The sequence below is a fragment of the Neomonachus schauinslandi genome, chromosome 9 (genome assembly GCF_002201575.2).
Source record: "Neomonachus schauinslandi chromosome 9, ASM220157v2, whole genome shotgun sequence".
NCBI lineage: Eukaryota > Metazoa > Chordata > Mammalia > Carnivora > Phocidae > Neomonachus > Neomonachus schauinslandi.
In genome coordinates, this window is record NC_058411.1 from 30,827,756 (window position 1) to 30,853,993 (window position 26,238).

Genomic DNA, 26,238 nt, shown 5'->3' on the forward strand with positions numbered 1-26,238 from the left:
CAAGGGAAGTGTGACTGACACCTGGGAAGGCTGCAGAGGCGCGGGAGGTGGAGGGCAGGGAAGGCCAGGCAGATAAGGCTCTGGGTTCTCTCCCCTTTGGGGCCGCAGCCAGAGAAACAGCACCAGTTGCATAATCCTTCTATTTGCCCAGAGCCACTTTTTGTCCCGAAGCTTGCTGCCCTGGGAGGGGACTGAAGAAGGCACCTAGCAAAGACTGGGCAGAGAAGGGAGTCAGTGGAGAACAAGGGGTGTGCGGGGTCCCCCGGCCTTCAGCAGCCACGCAGGAAGATGGAGGCCCACAATGTGACTGCCCCGCTCAACTTCACCCTCCCACCCAACTTCGGCAAGCGCCCCACTGACAAGGCACTGAGCGTCATCCTGGTGTTCTTGCTGCTCATTATCATGCTCTCACTGGGCTGCACCATGGAATTCGGCAAGATCAAGGCTCACTTCTGGAAGCCCAAGGGGCTGGCCATCGCCCTGATAGCGCAGTATGGCATCATGCCCCTCACTGCCTTCACGCTGGGCAAGGTCTTCCAGCTAAACAACATTGAGGCACTGGCCATTCTTGTCTGTGGCTGCTCCCCGGGTGGGACCCTGTCCAACGTCTTCAGTCTGGCCATGAAGGGGGACATGAACCTCAGGTAGGACTGGAGGTAAGGAGGGAGCCGCCTGGGGATGGAAGCTGCACTGGAGATGTCACAGTCTCGGGAAAGAGCAGGGTCAAAGTCAAGATAGGGAGTGAGTGGGGGTCAGGTGGACACTAGGGCTGGGGGTGGCGGGCATTGAGGCCAGAGCTTATGCTGGGCCGGAGACAGGAGTTGGGGTACATCTTGGTTTAAGCACCAAGTCAAAGGGGCCCAGCTAGTCCAGAGGCCTCCTGAAAACCCCTTTCTTCCAGAGGTGTCTCAGATGGGCCACAAGAACTGACCTGATGGAGTACTATTTAAACCCGAGAGGCCTCTGGAGAACTCTGCCCCCTTACCGTGGTAGGCAAGTTGTCTGCTTTGAGGCCAGAGATCTGAAAGGGAGTGCACAGGGGTTCCAAACTTCTCCAGGGAGATCAAGGTGGCTTAGAACCAAAGACCCTTCCCATCCCTGTAGAACAGGCAAGACTTTTCAAAGATCCTTCCAGCTCTCCAGGCATATGGGACGGCTTCTCTTAACTTCCCCCATGGGCCTGTCAGACACAGGAACACATCCATGCAAAGACATAACCAGGCAGATTCTAGAGTTCCCCGGTGCTGGCACAAGCCATGCTGGGCTGCATGCACCTCAGCCAAACTGGTAGGGGTAGAACCCCTCACCCAAAGCATCACAGCAGAAATCTGGGCTCGCTTCTGTAGGGGCCGGCTGAACACCTGTCCTTCCAAACAGGTGGGACTCTGATCTAGAACGCCTGCCAGAGTGAGGCCATTTCAGACCTGCTCCAGCCTCAGCAGCAGCCCACGCTGGCTGAGGGAAAATCACCAGCAAAAGCCCTTGCCTCTCTGTGAGCCTCCGTCTCCAGCCTGCCCCCTCCGAGGTTCAGTCCCCAGTGGAGACCCCATCCCGTGCCAGGCAGGGCAGTGGGTTCGGACAGCGCGGCTGCTTGTGCTGGCTAGCTCCCTGCCAAACGTGCTAAGCACACCAGCCAAGTCAGGTGATGCAGAGGAAGGCCACCGATCTTTAAGTGAAAAACCAAGAGTGAGTGGGTCTTCACTGGGACCCACCTTCTGAGCTCCAGACTCTCTACCCATGTGACTCAGCCCCTCACTGAGGCAGTTGATGGGAAGACAGGCACAAAAAGGGGGTTTGGCTTGTACAGTCTCCCATGGGAACACGTTCAATGTTCAACTACCTGTGAGGAAAGTCCTCCCTCTCTCTGATCCAAATCCTGCCTGCTGCAAAGCAAGCCCTCCGTCTTCAATCTGCCCTGTGGACAAGGCTCACTGCAGCCCCTGCGTCCTGAGAAACCTGGACCGCAGCTTCATCCCAGTGTAGAAGGGGTGTTTGTAGGTGTGAGTGACCAGATGTCCCAGCCTCAGCAGCCCGTGGGTGCCAGCGAGGTGCTGCAGCATGCCTGCCCCTGCCAGGTCCGAGCCCACCACCAGCCCAGCCTCCAGCCACGCGGGAACATGAGCCCTCCTGCTCTCCTGCTCGGCCTCCTTGCCTGGGCCTCTGGGGACCCTCACTTCTACGGAGACCCCACAGAGAAATGCTGGGATGCCCGCCTTCTGCCACAAAGCCCCTTCCCACAGACAAGCCCCCACGCGCATGAAAGCTCAGACCCCAGCAGCAGGCCATGTATCTCACCCTCTCCCTTCACCGGCTGCCAGACTTTAACTTACAGTTGGAGTTCATCTGGGACAACTCCTTACGTTAATTACGATGAAATGATACTGATAATACAAAACAGCCAGGCACTGCAGCAGGCACCTCCCATGAAATCCTCACACGGCCTCCTGGGAGGAGGTGCTGTGCGGAGTCCCATTTTAAAGATGAGGAAACTGAGCCACAGAGAAGCTAATACATTTGTCCAAGGTCTGGGAGGCTCCAAATCCTGTCCTTTCACTCAGATACCTTCAGGGCCAGGCATGAATATAAGGGAACAAAGTGGCTGCAGGTGGCCCGCCAGCCGTGGGGCACAGGCCCCCTGCGCAGGCCGGATGCCACGGGTCTCTGCCGTGGGTGTTCTGTGGGAGCGCGGAGCCGCCGCCGCCTGCTTCCTGCTTTTCAAGAGAAGGTAGAATCTCCCTTTTTACAGGAAAACTCCGAAGTTTTCACTATTGGCCACTCATTGACATTTTTTTTTAAAGCCCTGTGCAAGCCAAACGGAGTATGTGCCGGGTCAGAGGCTACCAGTCAGGACCTCTCTCTAAGCACAACACTAGATGATTTCCCCTGTAGAGTTGGGGCGAATCTGACGACCCCGATTCCGCTTTATAGATCAGGAGCTGAAGTCCAGAGACTTGCCAGAGGTTTCCCAGAACTTGCGGGAAAGTCGCGTCGGGAGCCAGTCCCAGGCTCTCCTGCGGGTGTTGCTCCTCACAGCTGGGGTGAGTCCGCGGCGGCTGCCATCACAGGCCGAAGGCCACCTTCCGGGAGGCTGGGCCACGGGGAGGGCAGCCACGGCAGCTCCTTCCTCGAGGCTGCCACCACACACCAGCTCCCAAGAGTACAGGGGGCCCACAGGTGAGGGAAAATGCCCTCAAAGTTGAAGTGAGCTTGGCTATTCAGAGACAGAGGAGAGTGCCAGAGGGCCATGAGCTCTTCTGACTGCCTTTGCTGCCCCTCACGTTCAACCAGCCCGCAGGCCTCCCCCGCCCCCGACGTGGGAAGCCTAACCAGGAATTTCACACTTCGCCAGAGGCTGTCAGGTACCCCCACGCTCCCTCAGCTTCAGCCTCCAGTGCCTTTTTTTTTTTTTAAGATTCCATTTATTTATTTGACAGAGAGAGAGACACAGCGAGAGGGAACACAAGCAGGGGGAGTGCGAGAGGGAGAAGCAGGCTTCCCCGTGAGCAGGGAGCCCGATGCGGGGCTCGATCCCAGGACCCTGGGATCATGACCTGAGCCGAAGGCAGACGCTTAACGACTGAGCCACTCAGGCGCCCCCTCCAGTGCCTTTATTGACAAGGGCTCCAAACCTGTCCTCCCCACAGGGTATACAGATGTCCAAAAGTTGGGCATGTGCAATGCTCTGAGAAGCAGGAAAGAGAAATAAAAAACTACACGTGCTCCTTTCCCTCTGGCCCTCTGGCCCCCCGAGAGGCAGCCAGGCCCACGCTGTTCTGCCAGAACAAGCTCGGATCTCAGAGCTAGAGTCTGGGCAAGTCACCTCCCCTCCCTGATCCTCATGGTAAAGGGAGGATCACGACAGTGATCCTGGAGGTACCCGGAGGTCTTGGAGCATGGTTTCCATCCCCCTGAGTTCACAAGGCACACCATGTCCCAGAGCAAATTCCAGAACTTCTGACATGCCAAGCCAAAGTAAGCATGACTCCTCTGTTCAAGGGCATCAAAACAAGCACACAAGTTGTGTGTGGCTTTTCTCCCAAGAAGAGATCAATAGCTAGCACTGTAGCCCCCGTGTGTCCCTCTCCAATCTGGTGCCCCGCTACCCACCCCAAGGGAGCACAGACCCTTTTACACTATTACTACCTATTTGTATATATCCATAAGCAAGACACATTGTTGTAGTTGCATGTTCTTAAATTTTATATAAACAGTGCCATACTGGCCAGATCACTTGACAACCTGCTTTTTGGAGATAAAGGCATATGAGTAGAATCGCTACTTCAGTGCATTTGAGCCCCAGTGCAGTTTGCTTGAATGTATCTGTTCTCTTGGCAGACATTTATTTATGTGGATTTCATGTTCTGCTGCTTTGAACATTCTTGTAACTGTGCCCCATGCTCCCATGTGAGAGTGCATATAATCAAAGCAGGACTGCTAGGTGGTGGGGTCCACACACCTACAAATAAGTCTCCAGAGTAGTCCTTGCACTTCACACTTTCCCCAGCAGTGTATGAAGATCCTTCTTTTTCCTTGTCTTCATCTGTCCTCGGAATTGTCAGACTTTGTAATGTGCGCCATCTGGTGAGAGTGAAATGAGTCACAGCAGCTGCAGATGATTTCAAGGGAGGTTTAGCACCTTTTCATATGTTTATTGGCCATTTGGCCAATGACTGTTTCACCATTGGTCTTCTAGAGATATGTCCTTTGCCGATTTTTCTATGGGACTGTTGTGTTTTTTCTCATTGATTTCTAGTTATTTGTTGTTTTTGTGTGTTGCAATGGTCTACTCACAGTTTGGGGCTGGTCTTTATACCTTGATGATGATGTCTTATAATACAGAGTGCTTATTTTAATTTAGTCAAATTTACCAATATTTTTCCTTGACAGTTTGTGTTTGGGGAGGGTTCCTTTAAGAAATCATTGACTATGCTCAAGGTCATGATGATATTCCCCTACATTTTCTTTGAAAAGTTTTAAAGTTATGCTTTTCACATGGAGATTTTCAAACTAGAACTTACTTTTATGTATAGTGTGACCTAATTTTATCTTTTCCAGATGAAGAGAGAATTCCCAGTACCACTGAGTGAATTTTTCTCTGGTAATTTGTAATTCCATCTCTCACATAGATAAAATTCACCAATATGCATGGGTTTTGTCTGAGCTCTCTCTTCTACTGGTCTGTGTGACTACCTTGCCCCAGTAACACCAGTACCAGTTCTTAATTACAGTGACTTTGTAAGTCTTTATACCTGAAAGGTAAGTCCCCACACCTGGTTCTTCTTGAAAATTATGTTAGCTATGGGGCGCCTGGGTGGCCCAGTTGGTTAAGCGTCCAACTCTTGGTTTCGTTCAGGTCATGATCTCAGGGTCCTGGGTTGGAGTTCTGCTTGTCCCTCTGCCTCTGCTCCTCCCCATGCTCTCCCTCTCTCTCTGCCTCTCAAATAAATAAACTAAAAACTGTTTAAAAAAGAAGAATGGGATGCTTGGGTGGCTCAGTGGTTAAGGTCATGATCCCAGGGTCCTGGGATCGAGTCCCACATCGTGCTCCCTGCTCGGCAGGAAGCCTGCTTCTCGCTCTCCCACTCCCCCTGCTTCTGTTCCTGCTCTCGCTATGTCTCTCTCTGTCAAATAAATAAATAAAATCTTTAAAAAAAAAAAGTAAAATAAAATTAAAAAGAAACTAAAAAGTATACAGAAAAAATTACTTTTTGTTCTTGTTTTTTTGCAATCTCAGATGTAAAATCCAAATGTCACCCAAAAATGTACATAAAGATTTAAAAATTTTATAAGGCTAAAAAAACCACAAAGTCAAGATACAAACATTATGCTGGGAAAAAAATATTAGCCAAATATAGGCCAAAGAATTAATTCCTTCAATATGCAAAGAACTTTTATAAATCAATAAAAAAGAACCAATAATTCAAAAGAAATGTAGACAAAAAGGATATGAACAAGTGGTTCATAGAAATGTGAAATACAAATGACCAATAAGAAATGAAAGGGGTTGGTGCCTGGGTGGCTCAGTCGGTTGAGCCTCTGCCTTCAGCTCAGGTCATGATCCCAGGGTCCTGGGATCGAGTCTCTCGTTGGACTCCCTGCTCAGCAGGGAGCCTGCTTCTCCCTCTGCCTGCCAGTCCGCCTGCTTGTGCACTCTCTCTCTGACAAATAAATAAATAAAATCTTTAAAAAAAAAAAAAAGACAAAAAATTGTTAGCTACACTTCACCCTTAACTCTTCATTTGATTTGGGGGATTAGGTCTCAAGTCTACAAAAAATATTGCTGGAATTTTGATTAATAAATTAAAAATTTAGAGGCCATCTTTATAATATTGTGTCTTCCCATCCATGAAAATGATACAGCTTTTCTTTTGGGGGGCAGGACCTTATTTTATACCTTTCTATGGAGTTTTATAATTTCTTCTATAAAGATCCTGCATGTCTCTGTTAGATTTGTTTCTAAACACTTCATAGATTTTGTGAATATTATGGCATTTCTTTTTTTTAAATTGCAATATAGTTGACAGACAATATTAACTTTAGGTGTATAGCATAGTGATTTGACAATTGTTTACATGATAAAATGCTCACCACAGTAAGTGTAGTTACATCTGCTAAATGGTATCTCTTTTTAAAAATCCATGTCCTGGCGTGTGGTGGGGTAGGGGGGCAGAAAAACCATGTCGTAGTTATTTTTCCTAGGACACAACTGATTTTTTCATATTGCTGATGTATTAAAAAACTCATGGATTCTCTTACTTTCTAGTTGTAGTAGAATTTCACTTGGGTTTCCTCTGTGGACAGTCCAATCATTGGCATGTCGTGAAAATTTAATTTCTTTTCTTCCCCCCAGCCCTATATAGTTTTTATTTCTTGTTTTGCTGTGCTAGCAAAGACATATATATATATGTAGTGTGATTTACAATAGAGGTGGGTAACAGGTATCCTTCCTTTATATTTCTTCTTAGAGGAAACTTTCTAATTTTTTACCATAAAATGTACTGTTTGCTGTAGATTTTTGATAGATACCCTTTTCAGGTTACGGAATTCTGTTCTGCTGCTACTGTGCTAATTTTTTAAATGCATGAACACTGAATTTTGTTGAATGACAATTTTCTTAGCTATGAAAGATCATACCATTTTTCTTTAATGTGATAATACAGCGATATATGTCGGTAGACTGTCTAATGTTAACCCATTCTTACATTGCTGGGATAAACCCATCTTATTCTTTGTATTATTTTGTAAAGGCATTGCTAGATTTGTTTGCTAATATTTTATTTAAGATTTTTTCTTCTGTGTTCATGGGTGAGAATGGCCCCTAACTTTCCTTCCTCATAATGTTCTTTTGCAGCTTTGATTTTAACATTATACTATTCAGGGTGCTTGGGTGGCTAAATCGGTTAAGCGTCTGCCTTTGGCTCAGGTCATGGTCTCAGGGTCCTGGGATGGAATCTCACGTCAGGCTCCCTACTCAGGGGGCAGTCTGCTTCTACCTCTGAAACTAATAATACATTATGTGTTAATTAATTGAATTTAAATAAAAAAAATTAACCTTAATAAAGTTATACTATTTACATACAATAACTGGGGCATGTTTCCCTTTTTGTATTCTCCGTATAATATTGAGACTATCTATACTTTGAATGTCTAATCGAACTCTGCTATAAAACTATACACATCATGTGGGGTTTGGAGGATAGGTTTTCACTACTTACTTCATGTCCTCAATGATTCTAAGTTGATTCAGGTTTTCAGCTTCATTTTGAGTTGGTTTCTATAGATCATATTTCCCAGGAAATTGTCCATTCAATCCAAGCTGAAAAATGAAAAGTACAAAACTGGCCTTGGTTTCTTCTATAACTCCCTAAAATCTTTAATGTGTCTGTAATTATGTACCCTTTTTCATTCCCAATATAATCAATCTGTGCCTTCTTTTTCCTTGATTAGTCATGCCAGAGGTGTCTTTTCTTGGACTTGGAAAAAAAAGCTGCTCTTGGTTTAATTGATCCTCTCAATTTATATAAATTTTTTAATTTATTCTCTCAACTTTAATATTTTCTTCCCTCTATTTTCATTGATTTTACTTTGTTTCTCTCTAATTTTCTGAGTAAGATACTTAGTTCATTTTTAGTCTTCTGCTTTTCTATATCAACTTTTGAGGCTATAAAAATTTTCCTCTAAGAATGATTTTAGTTGCTCCCCAGATTTATTTTTTTATCGAGATATAATTCACTTACCATAAAGTTCACCCTTTTAAAGTGTATAATTCAGTAGTTTTCAGTATATTTACAAGGTTGTACAACTATCACCAGTATCTAATTCCAGAACATTTTAATCATCCCAAAAAGAAACCAGTTAGCAATCACTATACATTTCTCTCTCACTCGAGCCCCTGGCAACCACTGATCTATTTCATGTCTCCATAGACTTTATAGAAGTGGGATCATACAATATGTGGCCTTTTATGTTTCTCCTTCTTTCACATAGCATATTGTTTTCAAGGTTCGCCCATGTGAGGGGCGCCTGGATGGCTCAGTCGGTTAAGCGTCTGCCTTTAGGTGAGGTCATGATCCCAGGGTCCTGGGACCGAGCCCTGCATCAGGCTCCCTGCTCAGCAGAGAGCCTGCTTTTCTCTCTGCCTGCCGCTCCCCCTGCTTGTGCGCTCACTCTCTGTCAAATAAATAAAATCTTTTTTTTTTTTTATTTGACGGAGCGAGACACAGCAAGAGAGGGAACACAAGCAGGGGGAGTGGGAGAGGGAGAAGCAGGCATCCAGCTGAGCAGGGAGCCGATACGGGGCTTGATCCCAGGACCCTGGGACCACAACCTGAGCCGAAGGCAGACACTTAACGACTGAGCCACCCAGGTGCCCCAATAAATAAAATCTTAAAAAAAAAAAAAGGTTCACCCCTATGGTAACATGTGCCCATACTTAATACATTGCTTTTTGTGGCTGAATAATATTCAGTTGTATGGATACACCATATTTTACTTATCCATTCATCAGTCGATATTTTTATTGTTTTACACGTCTTGCTTATTATGAATAATGCTGCTCTGAACATAAGTATACAAGTTTTTGTGTCAACATATGTGCTCAATTCTCTTGACTATGTATCTAGTAGAATTCCTGGGTCATATGGTTACTGCCCATCCCAGCAACAACACAGGAAGATTCCTATTTCTCCGCATCCTCTCCAAGACTTATTAGCCATCACTTTTATTGTAGCCATACTAGTGAGTATGGTGATCTCATTATAGTTTTGATTTATATTTCTCTAATGACTAATGATGTGGAGCATCTTTTCATATGCTTATTGGCCATTGGTATATCTTTTTGGATAGTCTCCTTTGAAGCACAAATGTTTTTAATTCTGATGAAATCAAATTTATTTTTTTCTTTTTTTGTGCTCTAGATGTCATTTTCTTTCTTTTCGGGGGAGGGTCTCTACCACCATTTTATTTTATTTTAAAATGATTAAAAACTAAAAGAGGAGAAAAATATCAGAGTGCATCCTCTGTAGTAAGGCTAACTATTGTTTCATGACACTTATTTCCCCCCCCCCCCCCCCCGCCCCAGGGGTACAGGTCTGTGATTCATCAGTCTTACACAACACCCAGTGCTTACCATAACACATACCCTCCCCAATGTCCATCACCCAGCTGCCCCATCCCCCGCCCTTCCCTCAGCAACCCTCAGTTTGTTTCCTAAGATAAAGGTCTCTTATCGTTTGTCTCCGTCTCTGGTTTCATCTTGTTTCATTTTTTCCTCTCTTCCCCTATGATCCTCTGCCTTATTTCTTAAATTCCACATATCAGTGAGATCATATGATAATTGTCTTTCTCTGATTGACTTATTTTGCTTAGCTTAATACTCTCTAGTTCCACCCATGTTGTTGCAAATGGCAAGATTTTTTTTTTTTTTTTTTTGGATGGCTGCTAATATTCCGTTGTATATGTATACCACATCTTCTTTATCCATTCATCTGTCAATGGACATCTGGGTTCTTTCCATAGTTTGGCTATTGTGGACATTGCTGCTATAAACACTGGGGTGCACATGCCCCTTCAGATCACTACATTTGTGTCTTTGGGGTAAATACCCAGTAGTACAATTGCTGGGTCATAGGGTAGCTCTATTTTCAACTTTTTGGGGACCCTCCATCCTGTTTTCCAGAGTGGCTGCACCAGCTTGCATTCCCACCAACAGTGTAGGAGGGTACCCCTTTCTCTGCATCCTCGCCAACATCTGTCATTTCCTGACTTGTTAATTTTAACCATTCTGACTGGTGTGAGGTGGTATCTCTTTGTGGTTTTGATTTGTATTTCCCTGATGCCGAGTGATGTTGAGCACTTTTTTATGTGTCTGTTGGCCATTTGGATGTCTTCTTTGGAAAAATGTCTGTTCATGTCTTCTGCCCATTTCTTGATTGGATTATTTGTGCTTTGGGTGTTGAGTTTGACGAGTTCTTTATAGATTTTGGATCCTACCCCTTTATCTGATTTGTCATTTGCAAATATCTTCTCCCATTCTGTCGGTTGTCTTTTGGTTTTGTTATCTGTCATTTGCTGTGCAGCTTTTTATCCTGATGAAGTCCCAATAGTTCATTTTTGCCTTTGTTTCCCTTGCCTTTGGAGATGTGTCTAGCAAGAAGTTGCTGCGGCCGAGGTCGAAGAGATTGCTGCTTATGTTCTCCTTGAGGATTTTGATGGATTCCTGTCTCACATTTAGGTTTTTTATCCATTTTGAGTCTATATTTGTGTATTAGATGTCATTTTCTAAGAAACTATTGTGAATCCAAGGTCATCTCCCATGTGTTTTAAAATATGTGTTGCATTATTATTCTGTCCCAAATATTTTTTCCATTATGATTTTATATTTGACACATGAAATTATTAGATACTTTATTTTTCCAATAGTTATTATTGATTTCTTGGTTTCAACTCTCCTCTTTTCACATATATAGACCTCAGTTCTAGTCCCTCCCTTTATCATGAAAACCTAAGCCTCCAGATAACCAAGACTAAACTCCACCCCCTACCCACTCCACACAGTGTGGCTTCAGCATGAGCTCACCCACCAACTCCTTTGCATTCTGTTGCTGGCACCTGGAAACCTCCCTAACTTTTGTACAAGCTCAAATATGTGTTTAGGTGTTTTAGATATTCATGGAAGAAGGATTTTCCCATTATTTAGTTCACAATATTCTTTGAGGGTCTCTCCTCACCTCTGACATCTACTTATTCCTAGTGATACCTCTACCTGTTGCTGTCCTTGATGGCTATACTCTGGACCCTTTGACCTAGGCCATGCTTGATGTTCACTGAAGCTATTTTTCACCTCTATGGAAACAATGAAGAAGTACAGATAGATAATAGGGCTGTGGGGAGGAGAGACATACACTTAGTGGGGCTTTCCTGGGGTCTTGCCAACCCCTCATGCCCAACCTTCCCACAAGAATGGAAGCCAGAGCCATATATTGTCACATGAATATCCACAAATACAACAATGTTCCCTAGCTGCTTCATTCTTTCAGTCAGCCTTTCTGGAAGGCTTCTCCCTATACAGGACTAACATGTATTGGAGTGAAAATGGAAATGGTAATAGTACAATTAGGATACAGATTAGAGCTGAGAAGATATATTATCCAGGCTCTGGGACTCACACTCTATTTATCGTAAATAATGTAAAGATAAACCAGAAAGTAAAGAACTTGAGAATATCAACCTGTAGCCTGTATCTCCTAAGCCTACCGGAAAAAAGAAATTAATGTATGTAAAATGCTTAGCACAGTGCCTGACACATAGCAGGTAATGAACAGAATAGTCTATGTTAATGGGCTCTCTCTGTACTCTTCCTGCTTCTCCCACCCAGCATCGTGATGACCACCTGCTCCACCTTCTTTGCCCTGGGCATGATGCCCTTCCTCCTGTATGTCTACTCCAGGGGGATCTATGATGGGGATCTGAAGAGCAAGATACCCTACAAAGGCATTGTGATATCACTAGTCCTGGTTCTCATTCCCTGCACCATTGGGATCTTCCTCAATGCCAAACGGCCACAATATGTACGCTATGTCCACAAGGTAAGAACCTGGGGACCTGTGCAGGGAGCAAGAACACCACTATCATCTCAGTGTATTGCCTGAGGAGAGTCATTGGGCTTTCTCTGTGTCTGTTTCCTTCCTTATTGGAAAAAGAAAAGGGTCTACTATTGGTACACCTACTTCATGGGATTGTAATGTACATGAGAGTACTTTTGAAGAGTTAGGAGAAAGAAGGAAAACACCACACACAATTATATGATCATTATTTTCATAATAAAAAACTTGTATTATGTACCTACTAGATGCTAAGTTTTATGCTATACTCTGAGGTTTCATTGTCATCAATGAGTCTGATATTAGCAGAAAGTGAAGTGATAACACATGACAAATCAGATCAAATACAGTGTACAATTAAGTATTGGCTGAATGCAAGAAGATCGGGTGAGGGTAGACCATGAAGAAAGGGTAGGATTTGGGTCAGCCTGGGGGAGAAGCCCGAATAAAGGAACTCTGGGGGAACGAGGGCCAACTTGGCTGACTTGATGAGAGGCCAGAGGAAAACAGGGGAAGAGGTAGTGTACGCACTCTCAGCATTTCAGGTGTGGGACGGGAGGGAGAGAGGAGTAGAGGGGGCTTGGAGGAGCACTGTGGTCACACACAGGACATCACGCCACTTCCCTGCCCTTAGAAGAATCATAGACTCTTGGGAGTGCTGTGATGGACCATCTACCAACTTTGTAACCCTGGAGCTCAGTCCCTGTCAGTCTCCCCCTCCAGCTCACTGCTCATCCCCCAGGGCCGGGGCTCCAAGCTCGTCCTCAGGAAGGATTCTGCCTCAGGCCAGCCTAGCCTACAAGGCCTGCTGCTTGGAAGCTCAAGGCTTGGCAGCAGCTTTGGGCCTGAGACAAAGAAAATGTAAGTCAAGTTTTCAGGACTTTTCAATTTTCACACTACCATCATCCAGGGTAGGTTTGCCCTTGTCCTGGCCCAGTCCTGATACAGTGGCTACAGCTCCCCTTCCACCCTGTTGGAAGACCTGGTCAAGTCATTCCTCCTTCTGTCCATGTTCGATCAGCCCACCTCAGTTCTGAAGGGCAGCATCCATTCTCTCCACTCTTGCTTCTCAGAGATATGCTTTTATTGATGATGATCCCCAAGCCCCCCAGCCTCCCCCACCTCTGCTCTCATTTCTTAAGTCTCTGTATTGGTTGGTTCTTCACAATCAGTATTTGATACAGGTTCACCTCTTTCCTAGCTATAAAAACAAAAACAACCTCTACTGGGCTCCAACACCTGCCCTTCCTCCCCTACCCATGCTTCAGGAAACATCCCTCCCTGCACCTGCATCCCCCCCCCCCGCCCCCCGCCCCCTCCACTCCCACCACACCCACCAGGGCCGCTCTCACAAGTGACAGGCCCTCAACAATTAGTCTCAGCTACTTGAATCCCTCTCTTCTCTCATCCTTGGTCTCCCATCCGCTCAGCATGATGATGACCACCTGTTCTACTTTCTTTGCCAAATCCAACAGGCATTTCTCAGTTCGTCCTTAACTTTTTAGTAACTATTGGTATGGTTGACCATCGCCTCCCTCTCAGAAGCCTTCTCCCTCAGCTGTGGTGATCCAGGCCCTCCTGCTCTCCACTTACCTCTCTGGCACTTCTTTTTGACTCTCTAGTAAGTTCATCTGGTGAAAGTTACTTCTCTGCCTTCAGCCCAGGCTTTCTGCTTTTCTTACCAGATTTCCCTAAGCCCAGGATCTCCCCACCATGAGATCTAGTCCATCTCAATGACCATCCACAAGCTGATGACTTCCAGAATGCCATCTTCAGCCCTCAACTCTCCTCTGACTCCAGAATCCATCTATTAATTGCCCAATCTTTCTACCTAAATATGCGCCAGGCATTTAAAACTCAGTATGTCTTAAATTAAAACCATCTCCTCTCCAAGCCTGCTCCTCCCCATGTGATTATCTCAAGGAATGGCGTTCCATGTGCCTAGCTGCCTGAGCCACAAAACCGTTAAATCGTTCTCAGTGTCCCCTCTCCATCCCCTCTGATATCCACCCAAATAGGAGATTGTCTATTCTGCCTTGTGTCACTTGGATCCATCCACTCCTCCCCATCTCTGAGAACACTATCATCCACTCAGGCCACTATCCTCTCTCACAAGACAACTGAAACAGCCTTCTAACCTGGCTCCCTGATCCAGTTTTAACCTGCGGATGGAGATGGAAAGTACAAACTCTTACTGTGTCTCTCTTACTGTGCTTAAAACACATCAGTTCTGTACGCTCTCCAGGATAAACTTTAAAACTCCCCAGTGTGGCTTTCCAGGCCCTTCTTGATTTGCTATCCCCAGCCTCTCCAGTTCCAGCTCTTTTCTCTTTGCACATGTCCTTCCCTCCACCTGGGACACTCCCCACATTAGCAGGGGAAAAAACCCCAGGAAGCTTTGTGTCTATCATGTAATTTTATTCAAGATAGTCTGTGGAGGTATAGGAATGCAAAAAAAAAAAAAAAAATTAAAAATGTGAAATGACCCGTGGTATCATTTAATGCAACTCTGCTCTTCCCCGTTTTATAGGTGACAAAGCCAAGGACTATACTGCCAGTCACAACTAATATAAGAATGTATGTCTCCTTTTTAACTCAGAGTAACTTTAATTAAAAGTATTCATCTGAGGATGCAGAAACAATCTCAGATTAGAGCTGGAAGGGCTTTCAAGATAAAGTTCAGTCTCCTGCCTTATTCCAATTTTACAGATGGAATGACTGAGGCCCAGGGAACTTACATGGCAGAGCCAGGACTATCAGTCAGGCTCCTATTCCTGTTGCGTTACACGCCTGCCACTCAATTCAACAGCAGAAATGGAGTCCAGTGAGATCTCCCTCTTGTATAAGATATAGTGAACGATAAGTTGAAAAATGAACAAACACTCGTCCCCGCCTTTTTCCACACTTAACCCTTCTAGAGACTTTCAAATCACAATTACCCAACTTCTGATAACTGGCGCTTGGCAGAAGGCATCTGCTCAAACTGCTCCATCCCTTGCATTACTTTGTGGGAGGTCACATTTAGATAGGCCAAGATACAGTTTCAAGGATGCTCTATTTGGGATGGCAATTCAACTAATACTTTAACTTACCCATGCCAGGGTTTATTCAATTCTATGCGGTCAGGCTGATGAACCTCAGCATGACATGGTCCACTTTTACCACAAGCCATCCACCACCCTTAAATAAGGGTCGTGCTGTTACAGTGACTCAGCCCGTCCCCCTATGCTTTTCCCCTCCCTGCTGCTACCGGAGAACCACCCCGCCCCACCTCCGTCTCACATGTCTGCCAACTTGGTGGCTTCGGCTGCTGTCAGGCTGCTGTGTCTTTTAACACTTGCCTCTGCTTCTGCTGCCTTTTCTCTAGTTCTGCAAACTCCCTAAATGAGATGATCTTCTTAGTTTGGCCATTCAGCAACCTGTGTAGGCCACCTTTGTGGGCAAAGTGAGCTAGATCATGTCCTGGGCCACCGGCATGCGGATGGATTGGCTGCCTGTGAATGTACTCTCCTCACAGCTTCCGTCAGCTTTCACAGAGCAGTGAAGTCGGCTGGTGCAAAAAACATGGTGACCTGTGGAGAAGCAACTACCTATGGCCTCTTGTCACAGCAGGAGGTTGTGGACAAATGGCAGGACTGAGAGTGACAGGAAGCTTTGGGATGGTCAATTCCTCTCCTTTAGCCGTGAAAACTAAGAGGAGGTACAATTTAGTCAGTCAGTTCTTATATGCCAGGTGCTGAGCTGTCCACCTCACTCAGAAAGGTTGAGCAACTGAGCGAAGTTTATGCTCCTACAGACTGACAGAACCAGCCTTCACACCGGGGTCACACCAACATCTGTGCTCAAAACCACTCTACAACCCCAAAGAGTGGAAGAACAAGAGTGAGGGAATACAGCAGCTGCCCACAGAGAAGAGGATTTCTGGGCTCATGGACAATTTCTGTAGCCCAATGACCCCTACATTACCCATTACACTCTTGATGGGGTCAAAATCTATTTGGTCATTGAGTAGAGGAAAAATCCAAAAGGAGAAATCAATCCAAATGCACACTGGACAATTCATCAGTTAAGTCTTCCAACACAACTTGAAACATGTGGTTATCAATGAGGTCTGTGAAAGTCCTTCCTATCCTGGGGTAGAACCACTAGTTGGTACAGGTGACATTTAAATGGTTACATCAGGGGGCACCTGGGTGGCTCAGTCGGTTAAGCATCTGACTTCAGCTCAGGTCATGATCTCAGGGTCCTGGGACCCAGCCCTGCATCGGGCTCCCTGATCAGCAGGGAGTCTGCTCTCCTTCTCCCTCTACCCCTCCCCCTCGTTCATGCTCTCTCAAATAAAAATCTTTAAATGATCACATCAGCTGCAACATGGATTCAAACATAGAAATGCAAAACAGTGCAGCTGAAATTTGAGCAATATGTTAAAATGTTACCAAGACAACTTCCTGAATGTAATTAATGCCACTGAATTGTACACTTAAAAATGGTTAAAATGGCAACTTGTATTATATACATTTTACCACAATTTTTATTTTTTAAGATTTTACTTATTTGAGAGAGAGGGAGAGAGTATGTGAGAGCACAAATGGCGGGGGGGGGGGGCGCAGAGGGAGAGGGAGAATCAGACTTCCCTTTGAGAAGGGACCTTGAGATCACAAGACCTGAGTCGAAGGTAGAGGCTTAACCGACTGAGACACCCAGGCGCCCTTTATCACAGTTTTAAAATGTTACTAGGAAACATGTCACATGAATGAACTGGAAACTGGAAGCAATACACCTAATAATTAGAAAATAACACGGTAAATTCAACAAAAGTTTGCTATATATTCCTTTACCCAAAAGATTAGAGGGATAAAGAGCCTTAAATTTATGCATATACTTTATTTATCACTTTGGTGTGTCATTCTCTAAAATGCATAGACATGTGAGTGCACTTTGAAAGCTTTTATTCTTATGTTACACGCTAAAAAGTCTTATTGTTAATTTCATCATAAATTCACCTATTGAAAATTTAAAATGGTATGTAAGATGGGGGCACCTGGGTGGCTCAGGTCATGATCCCAGTGTCCTGGGATGGAGCCCCACATCGGGCTCCTTACTCAGCGGGAAGTTTGCTTCTCCCTCTCCCTCTGCTCCCCGCCTCCTCCCCCAGCTCATGCTCTGGTCTTTCTCTCTCTCTCAAATAAATGAATAAAATCTTTTTAAAAATAAAATGGTATGTAAGATGCAACAAATTTTAAAATAAAGCAAATTCTAAAATAAATGAAAACATACCATTGTTCCCAATAAATACTGCTTTTATAGCCACTCACCTGGGGCAGGGTGAACCTGCATTGTTTCTGATGTTGCCTTACTACCCAGAACATTTCTGAAACTTTTTTTGGTAACTTCCTTCATATCCAATCTGCAGGTCACTTAAGAAAGTAGGCTTGCCCCTTTATGGTTATAAATCATTTGGGGTCTAAAATCACATTACCTGGCTTGATCACCCACCTTTACCAGCTTCACTTCAAATGACTCTTGGCAACTTCCAGAAATCAAATTCATCCTAAAATGGATGCAGTCTGTACCCATAATGGAGGTATTTGAGACAAGTATGACAGGTTCCAAGAATAACTTCTGAGTTCCAAAATATTTGGAGCAAGTGATGGTAATACGGTAGATATGTGTATACAGGCTCCAGAGATAATGACTTTGTAAGAAAACTTCTAATTTGTAACTAAAAACTTGTGGGAGGACGGAATAGTCTCATTCCTTCCGAGTCACAGCATTTACTGAAAAATCCGTGATCCAAAGATGTCAACCAGAAGCCATGCTGGCTTAGTAACGTGAAAATAAAGGAAATCTCATTCAAAATACAGTTGGGAAGCCCTGAAGGGACTACCACTCGCCTGAGAGTAGGTATGCCTTTTGAGTAGCTTGTGACTTTGGAATGCTATGGAACCAGCAAGGCTTCCTCATTTCTAACAAGAATAAAATTAAAAATGGCCTTTATGTCCAGGAATTATTAGATGCCATACTCTTGCCAGCCACTTGGCCATCATCAAGGTCCTGGGAATTCTAAACCTGATTCCCTGGAACCTAAAGGAAACCACCTCACTGATATTTCCACAAAGAATGCTGCTCTCAAATGAACCAACAACCAAACCTCTGTCATGGTCCAAAAGGATTTCCCCCACATGATAATCTAGAAAAACTGGCTAGAGATGCTCAACAACTGGCCCCAGAAAAGGAAAAACAGTATTAGAAATCTATTAACTGATAGCTCAATTAAAAAAAAAACAACAAACTCTGGCTTGGCCAAATAATAATCTAGTACTGCTAGAGACTCAAAGTTCCCATTACTGACTACTGGAAAGTCTTCATGAACCAATACTAGCGGGGAAATAGTAACAAGGTCCCAAAGAGTGCCTATTTTGCTTGACCCACCTGCCCAAAATAGAATTCAAGAAAACCTGTCCACACTGCTCCCCAACACTTCAAACTGCCAAAAGAAGCATACCTTGCATTACCCAACAGAAAGCTTACTTTACATACCCCAGCAGGAGGAAGAATTTCTCCTGGCCTAGCAATAGCCCTGCCAATGAGGACTCAGCGAAACAGCCCCTCCCAGCTTGTCCTCTCTAAAAGCCTAGTGGCCTGTTCTCAGCACTTGGCTCCGGTTCACCATAGCTTGCTTGTCCCAAACTGCACTTCACCGATTTCCAGAATTCATTTTGCTGGTAAATATCTGGCTCTCTTGTTCTTTTAACAGTCAACAGTAACAAAAATATTAAGTCTCTGTTGTCCAAGAAGCTTCCTAGCTTGGAACCCCTAAGAATTCCAAAAAGATGGAAGATAAAGGTTTTTTTGCACTCCCTCTTCAAATACCACTTTTTCATTAAAATGTTTCCCACCTTTGATACCCACCCATGCTTCCTCAGACTCTCTGCTCCTCCCTATCCCCTACCACCCTTCTAATTGCCTTTTCTTCCTATCCTCATTTACAGGGAGGGAGGATCATCATGCTTTTGTTAAGCGTGGCCATCATAGCACTTTCTGTCATCAATGTGGGCAAGAGTATCATGTTTGTCATGACACCACACTTGCTGGCCACCTCCTCCCTGATGCCTTTCATTGGCTTCCTGCTGGGCTACATCCTCTCTACGCTTTTCCGCCTCAATGGACGGTAGGTATTATTTTTTAAAGATTTTTTTTATTCCTAAGAGACAGAGAGAGACAGAGGGAGAAGCAGGCTCCTTGCCAAGCCTGCTTCTCCCTCTGCCTCTCTCAGTAGGTATTATTTTAGATCTCAACGTCCCACCGGCCTCATTCTTGTCCTGGTCTCTCAGGAAAAGGTAAGATCCAAAACCCGGGGGAGGCATTTTCCTGGCAGTATGTACAAATGCATCAACTGAACAAGGAACTTTGGACAGTGACAAGCATTGGAGTAAGTTACTAAATGGTTTAGGAACAAAAGCATCTAATAACCCAAAGAGGAACAGCTCATGATGAAGTGCTCCCTCCTGAGCCTAGATTCCATCTCCTGCTGAAATCTGGTAACTAAACGACTCTGGAGTAGCTCCATGTCATCATGGTGATGATCATCTTCCTTTTCCACTCTTCCACCTTGCCTGCCGAGGTTTTAGTCTTGACAAGGACACCACTGGGTGACAGCTCTGCTAAGTGGCACTAACAGTTGAAGTGGCTATGGACCTCTGCTGTACTTTAATCCAATTCACAAACTCAGGGGCTATTTTCAGAGACAGTCAGCCTTACAATCTGGTGTAGGATTATCAGACACACCGTCTACATAGTGCAGTACATTTCAGAAACTTTGCCTCTTTTCAGCCATAAACAAATACTTATGCAGAAGTCTAAACATTAGTAGCACCCTAGTGCCCTCCCACTTGCCCCCCCAAACTGAATTGCTTTAAAAATACAACTTAAAAAATTATCCATTTTAAGAACCACACTAATAAAGAACAAATTATTATAGGATATAGCACGTGATTAGAGTTAAAAGGCTTTCAATGACCACTAGATGTCAATTTTCAGTGATAAATGGACACATAATCAAGGGCCATCAGAGTAATTAATTTCCCCCATAATAAATGTGCTGAGACAGCTTTCAGAAATTTTTAGTAACTATTTTAAAACACTACTATCACAACTCAATAAATGTATATTCAGTAAATGTAAACATCCCATTCCTCAGTCCACAAAACGAGAGCAAAACCAAGAGTATATTCCAAAGATAGATAATGGGGCTGAATCTTTTTTTTTTTTTAAGATTTGAGTGAGCGAGTGTGGGGGGGGGCGGGGAGTAGGGAGAGGATCTCAAGCAGACTCCCCACTGAACAAAGGCCCCCATGTGGGGCTCGATCTCACAACCCTGAGATCATGACCTGAGCCATAACCAAGAGCCGGACTCTCAACAAACTGAGCCACCCAGGCGCCCCCTCGTTTGTTTTTTAATCATTATGCTTTGGGAATTAAAGATCTTCAAACCAGAAACTAGGAAACGGGACAAGGTCCCCAGGCATTTCAGACCATCTTCTACTTATGGTCATACTGCAACTGTCCCATATGTGAACTGTATAGAACTAGCCAATGAATGATACTGGCTCACACTTTCATCCCTCATCAGCCAAACATCTCTCCAAATTTTAATTTGCCTGCAGAAGCAGACAAATGGTAAATCTCTAAGCTACTCAAACTCTCATAAAAACTCCCTGCCATGAACCTACCAGTCACCACACATTCCCACCTTCATTCAATGGGTCTTAAGTAATTTGGGGAGGGAGGGAGATGGACAAGTGAATTCACACCTTCACGTCCCTTCTAAGGAAATAATGGCTAGGTTTGTTTTTTTTAACCTACACAGGTGCAGCCGCACTGTCAGCATGGAAACTGGATGCCAAAATGTTCAGCTTTGTTCCACCATTCTCAATGTGACATTCCCCCCTGAAGAGATTGGACCGCTTTTCTTCTTCCCTCTCCTTTACATGATTTTCCAGCTTGGAGAAGGGGTTCTTCTCATCTTCATTTTTCGGTGCTGTGAGAAAATCAAGCCTTCCAAGGGTGAGTATTGAATCATTCTCCTTAGCATTCTCCCATATTGGACCTGATCCTTGCCAGCAAACAAATCTCTGGCAGGTACCTTTTAGATGGGGCTTCAACTCTTACCAAGTCACTAGAAACCAGATAGCACCAGAAGCAGGAAAGAACTTCAAAGAGCCAGGGCTATTTCCATGAATTGCACTCCAGCCAGTCTTCTAGCTGGAAGAATCGACTGTGGAGAGACTTTGCCCTCATTGGAATAAGGCAATTTTGACTAACTGGGGAGACCATGGAAGACTCTATGTCTTAGACATTTAATAGCTGTGAGGTAGTAATTGTGTGAAGAGCTCCTATTCAAAATCTGGAAAATTCAGTTTTCTTTAGGACTAGGTTCTTCTTAGAACCAGGTTAGACCCAAACACCACGGGCACTCCTTTATGAAAAAACATTAAAGCAATGCAGCCTAATAAGCCAGGAGCCAAAAGACTCCCAATTCTGGTTACACAGTAAACAAAACAAGTTTATTACAGGATCACAATTATCTAGTTTGTTTAGTCTGATCACTATTGAATTACTTTCTAAACAATAGCACAGCACCAAATCTTTTCTAAGATGTTCAGAGCATTTTTTTTATTCTTTATAATAAACCTCAAGGAAACCTACTAAGACCCTTCCTCTTGGTGGACTTCAACTGCAAATGTCACTTTTCCAAATCAGGAAACCTTAACTTAGTAAGGTACTTCAGTAGAATTCTAAACAGTAGAATCACTCATATCCTTCAACTCGATCTTGTTTCCCATGAACTTGAGGGGCTCCTTCAAGATGTTTTCTAAACCCTGGGAATGGACTCAAACCCTGGGAAGACAACCTTCCCCGGGGGGACTTCATTCTCTCTCTTGGTAGCTAATGTGGATTTACAATTAAGACAGAATCTTATCAAGCAGCCAAAAAGAAACCATAAGTAGCTGACTGTACTTTCTAACTTTATAAGCACTGGTTTAAAACTACAGTGGAAGGGGGCCTGGGTGGCTCAGTTGGTTAAGTATCACACCCAACTCTTGACTTTGGCTCAAGTCATGATCTCAGGGTCATGCCCGCCTCAGGCTCCGTGCTCAGTTGAATCCGCTTGAGATTCTCTCCCCCTGCTTGCAAGCACATGCTCTAAAATGAATCTTAAGGGACGCCTGGGTGGCTCAGTTGGTTAAGCATCTGCCTTCGGCTCAGGTCATGATCCCAGGGTCCTGGGAACAAGTCCCACATCGGGCTCCTTGCTCAGCGGGGAACCTACTTCTTCCTCGGTCTGCTGCTCCCCCTGCTTGTGCGTGTTGACAAAATCTTTAAAAAACAAAAACAGTAGAGTTGTGGAAAATAATCTAGTCTGATGCTTACCTGAGAGCAACTCAAATTTGTTGCCCATTAAGTCTTTAGTCTCCACTGTCTTGCATAAGTAGTGTGAGGTGGAAGCTTCTAAACCAACCAACCAGATTCCCAAGTTTGCAGGGCTACAATGCACCTCAGAAGACCTTCTTTGGAGCTAATGCACTATAAGGGCTGAAGCAGCTGTGTTCAGGGTGAAGACTCGTTCTTGTGTTTCTGAGCCCTGTACCCTTCTACAAAAATGGGGACAATCTAGATAGGTGAAGCCTGAGTCCTAGGATCACCACTCACCTCCATACAGGCAGGAAAATCGGTGTCCAAATACAAGAGGGGGGCATGAGAACTCCACTTAGAAGACCCCCTAAAAGCTCTTTCCTCCCTGCCCTTTCCAAGTCAACCCTGTGGAACATGTAACTCTCCCACTGCATTCCCTGTACCAAGTTGGAGAGGAAGTGATGAAGAGTCAATAAATACTAGACTTATTTGTAGTATTACCATTTGGGATGTTGAAGGGAAAACAAATCTTTCCCCCAGAGTTTAAGTCACGGGAAGCTAGGTGGTAAAGAGATGGGGAAAAAACCCACAAAACCCCACAGAATACGACTTAACACCTAGGATGTGCGGTCTTTGAACAAGCTTTGTATTAACTACAGTTGCTCTCCTCCACCCTTGACTCTTTTCAACTTTCCAGATAAAACAAAAATGACCTACACAGCTGCTGAAATTGAAGAAACCATTCCAGGAACTCTAGGAAATGGCACCCACAAAGGGGAGAAGTGCTCCCCTTGCACAGCCTGGTCAGAGGACAATTCAGTGCAATCAAATGGAGGAGAGCAAAAGATGAAAGAACACCAGAGCCCTGTGTCGAGTCTCTCTAGCAATGCCAGCAGGAACTATCAGAACTGACAAACCTTGCCTGAAGGGAGGACAGTCTACCTGAAGAGCCTCACCTATCCCCAGCTCAGAGGTGGATACTTGTTTAAAAAATAAAGACTTGTTCAAGGACAGCCCTATGAAAAACAGAAACCAAAACTGCCTTTTGTCCCTGAATTTCCAGAACAGTGTTCCATAGGCATATAAGAGGCACTCAACTTCTGAACTAGCCAATAAATAGGGGCTTTTACCCTAAAATCAACTATCCAAATCCTATTCCAGCCTTTGTGACAGAGAAGAGGAAATAAATGCTCAGAGCGCTGCCAGATTTTAAACTTCCGAAGTCCTTTACTAACCTTAAAATTCCCTTCTGACATTTCTGGGGTTAAAGCTCCTGAGAACGCCAACATGACACTGAATGTACAAAAGCAGACAGAAAATGCAAAAGCAATTAAACAAGACTAACTCAAAAACTCAGCCGTAATTTGTGAAATGGACATTTCTGGAGAACGCAGAGGGAGAAGGGAAAAGCCAGAAAACAAGGAAACACAAACATCCACAGAATTATTCATTAATCTATCCCATCAATTAACTGTCAGTGGTTTTCGTATGAGCCCCTTTAAAAGTCAGAGTACTACAAGCTACTGCAAAATGAGTGATTTCTCTAAAGTCTAATTCTAAAATTTTGAATTTTCTCCAATGAAACATATATATTGCTCATATGCAAATAAGCATTAAACAATACCTGCAAATAACAGACTGCGGCTAATTACTTACTTGTGATTTTTGTACCGTTTATTATGATTAAGTTCAATCGAAACCCTGAGGACAATTTTAGGGCATCAATTGCCCAATGTTCAGGACCACCAATACTCCTGATACCAGAGCAAAAATCACCAATTGGGGGGAGGAGGGGGCGCCTGGGTGGCTCAGTCGGTTAAACGTCCATCCAACTTTTGATCTCAGCTCAGGTCTTTGATCTGTGGGTTCAGTTTAAGCCCCGCACTGGGCTCCAGGGTGGGTGTGGAGCCTACTTAAAAAAAAAAAATTACCAATCTGGGTCACTAACACTCTTAAAAAAAGATCTGTGAAAAGGTCTACCCAACTATTTTTACATATTATACCCTTATTTACGAATCTGTTCAAATTGTTCTACCAACTAGCAGTCATCACCGGCCAGGAAACTTGGTTAAGCAGAACCAACAGAATTAGTTTTCTCAGGAAGGTAGGGGTAGATCTGAGATCTAGTATACTCCCAAATTATCCTTCAACGGAGAACTAGGTAAAAGAAATATATAAAGAAAACAAGTTACACTATGTCACACAAAAGCTGGCCCTAAAATTTTGCCTAGGATTATACTCAGACTCCTATTTCTCAGATCCTGGATCTGGGAATTAAGGTTAATTTGTTGGTTCAAGCCAACTCCCAGTCATCTCTGCCATTTGCTCAAAGGGCCTTATTTTATTGCTTCACTCTGTAACAAATATTTGTAATAATAAATTGGTAAGCCACTGACACTTTAGGGGTAAAGAAAGGTGAAAAACTAAAAATAGAATAGTCAACTGGTAAAACATCAAGAAGTACAGCCATTATACTACCCAGTTACATATAAAAGCCTAAGGGAAAAAAATTGCCTCTTTCCATTTGGGAGCAATTGGCTCATTTCCAGCCTTCCAACCTAATAAAAGATATAAAAACCTAGGTTCCGCTGCTTTACATTAATTAAGCCTCCACCCGAGTAAATTAATAAGCACAACACTCAAACTCTCCCTAGAATCCGCCTCATTCATGGTAGAAGGATCAGCTTCCCCATTTTGTGGCATGAGTTTCTATAGTTTTGGGTATGACAAATGTATACAGACAACTTTTCAAACCTACCCCCAAATAGATTCCTACTACCCAATCCCCATACTTTGGGGAAGCCAAAAGCAATCCTTTTGGTACTTCTTTCCTCAAAATCCCCTGCAAGGCTAGGGCAGATGAGTATCCACGAAAAGAAAATGTGCTTTTCAGGTTCTGGGGAAACTAGACTTCCTCAATTCCAGTACCAGTCCACCATTTACTTGACTCTTCTCTGGCCCTGAATTCCCTCCTGTAAAGTGGTTATTATGTACGAAGTAGCTGTTAGGATTCAGTGGACATAAAGGGAAGATATTTGTGATGTTATCTGGCTACTACATGCCATTCACCATAACCAAACATTTATCCAACCGAGCACTTCTATAGAGAACTAAGAAAATCTAAGTCTCTGAGATTACTAGGAGACAATAAAGCTCATTATCTACAGGTATAGGACTCAAAACAAAGATGGATGTAGAACCTTAAGCAGTTTTCTTCTCTATTAAACGATTTTCCTTTTAACATACTGCCATATCCACAGCTCGTCATTGAAAAGAAAAAACATGTGAAACCCCTTAAAACATTCTTGTGCATGGACTTAAACTTTATATGGTAATCTGTCAAAATTATATTACCTTTAAAATAAGCATAAAACATTTTTACAATTTGCTTCCCCAATTAATTCTTCTCTTGGCTATGGAAACCTATAATAGCCTGATTGATACCAATTTCTTTAAAGTGATTAAAGGGAAAGAGCATGGGAGAGGACACACACAGGGAACTTAACCGTCATTGTTTTGGACAGTATGCAACTTCTCTGCCCTTGTTTTGACTAGCCCAGAAATGGCAAGGATAAGATTTAAATTAAAACACAAAACAAAACAAAAAAAACCTTTAAAAATCCACCACCAAACTCCAGGATTCTCTACACGGCATTTTAAACGTGAACACAGATGGGGAGGAAAAAGTAATAGCATACATCCTTCAGACAAACAGACAAAA

At 44.0% G+C, this 26,238-nt stretch overlaps 1 protein-coding gene across 1 annotated transcript; it reads left to right on the forward strand.

The window, feature by feature from the left end:
* Positions 1 to 117: 117 nt before the first annotated feature.
* On the forward strand, positions 118 to 23,429 carry SLC10A1 (solute carrier family 10 member 1). Its single transcript, XM_021679901.1, has 5 exons — positions 118 to 644; positions 11,876 to 12,086; positions 19,094 to 19,272; positions 20,971 to 21,167; positions 23,215 to 23,429. Exons 1-5 carry the CDS (start codon positions 289 to 291, stop codon positions 23,427 to 23,429), a joined length of 1,158 nt encoding a protein of 385 aa, XP_021535576.1. The 5' UTR covers positions 118 to 288.
* The last annotated feature ends 2,809 nt before the right edge of the window (positions 23,430 to 26,238 follow it).

Excerpts from the sequence above, each read along its gene's own strand:
- SLC10A1 (XM_021679901.1), top strand. The coding sequence starts at position 289 with ATGGAGGCCCACAATGTGACTGCCCCGCTCAACTTCACCCTCCCACCC. Across the intron at positions 645-11,875 it reads AAGGGGGACATGAACCTCAG|CATCGTGATGACCACCTGCT; the intron begins GTAGGACTGGAG and ends TCTCCCACCCAG. Across the intron at positions 12,087-19,093 it reads ATGTACGCTATGTCCACAAG|GGAGGGAGGATCATCATGCT; the intron begins GTAAGAACCTGG and ends CCTCATTTACAG.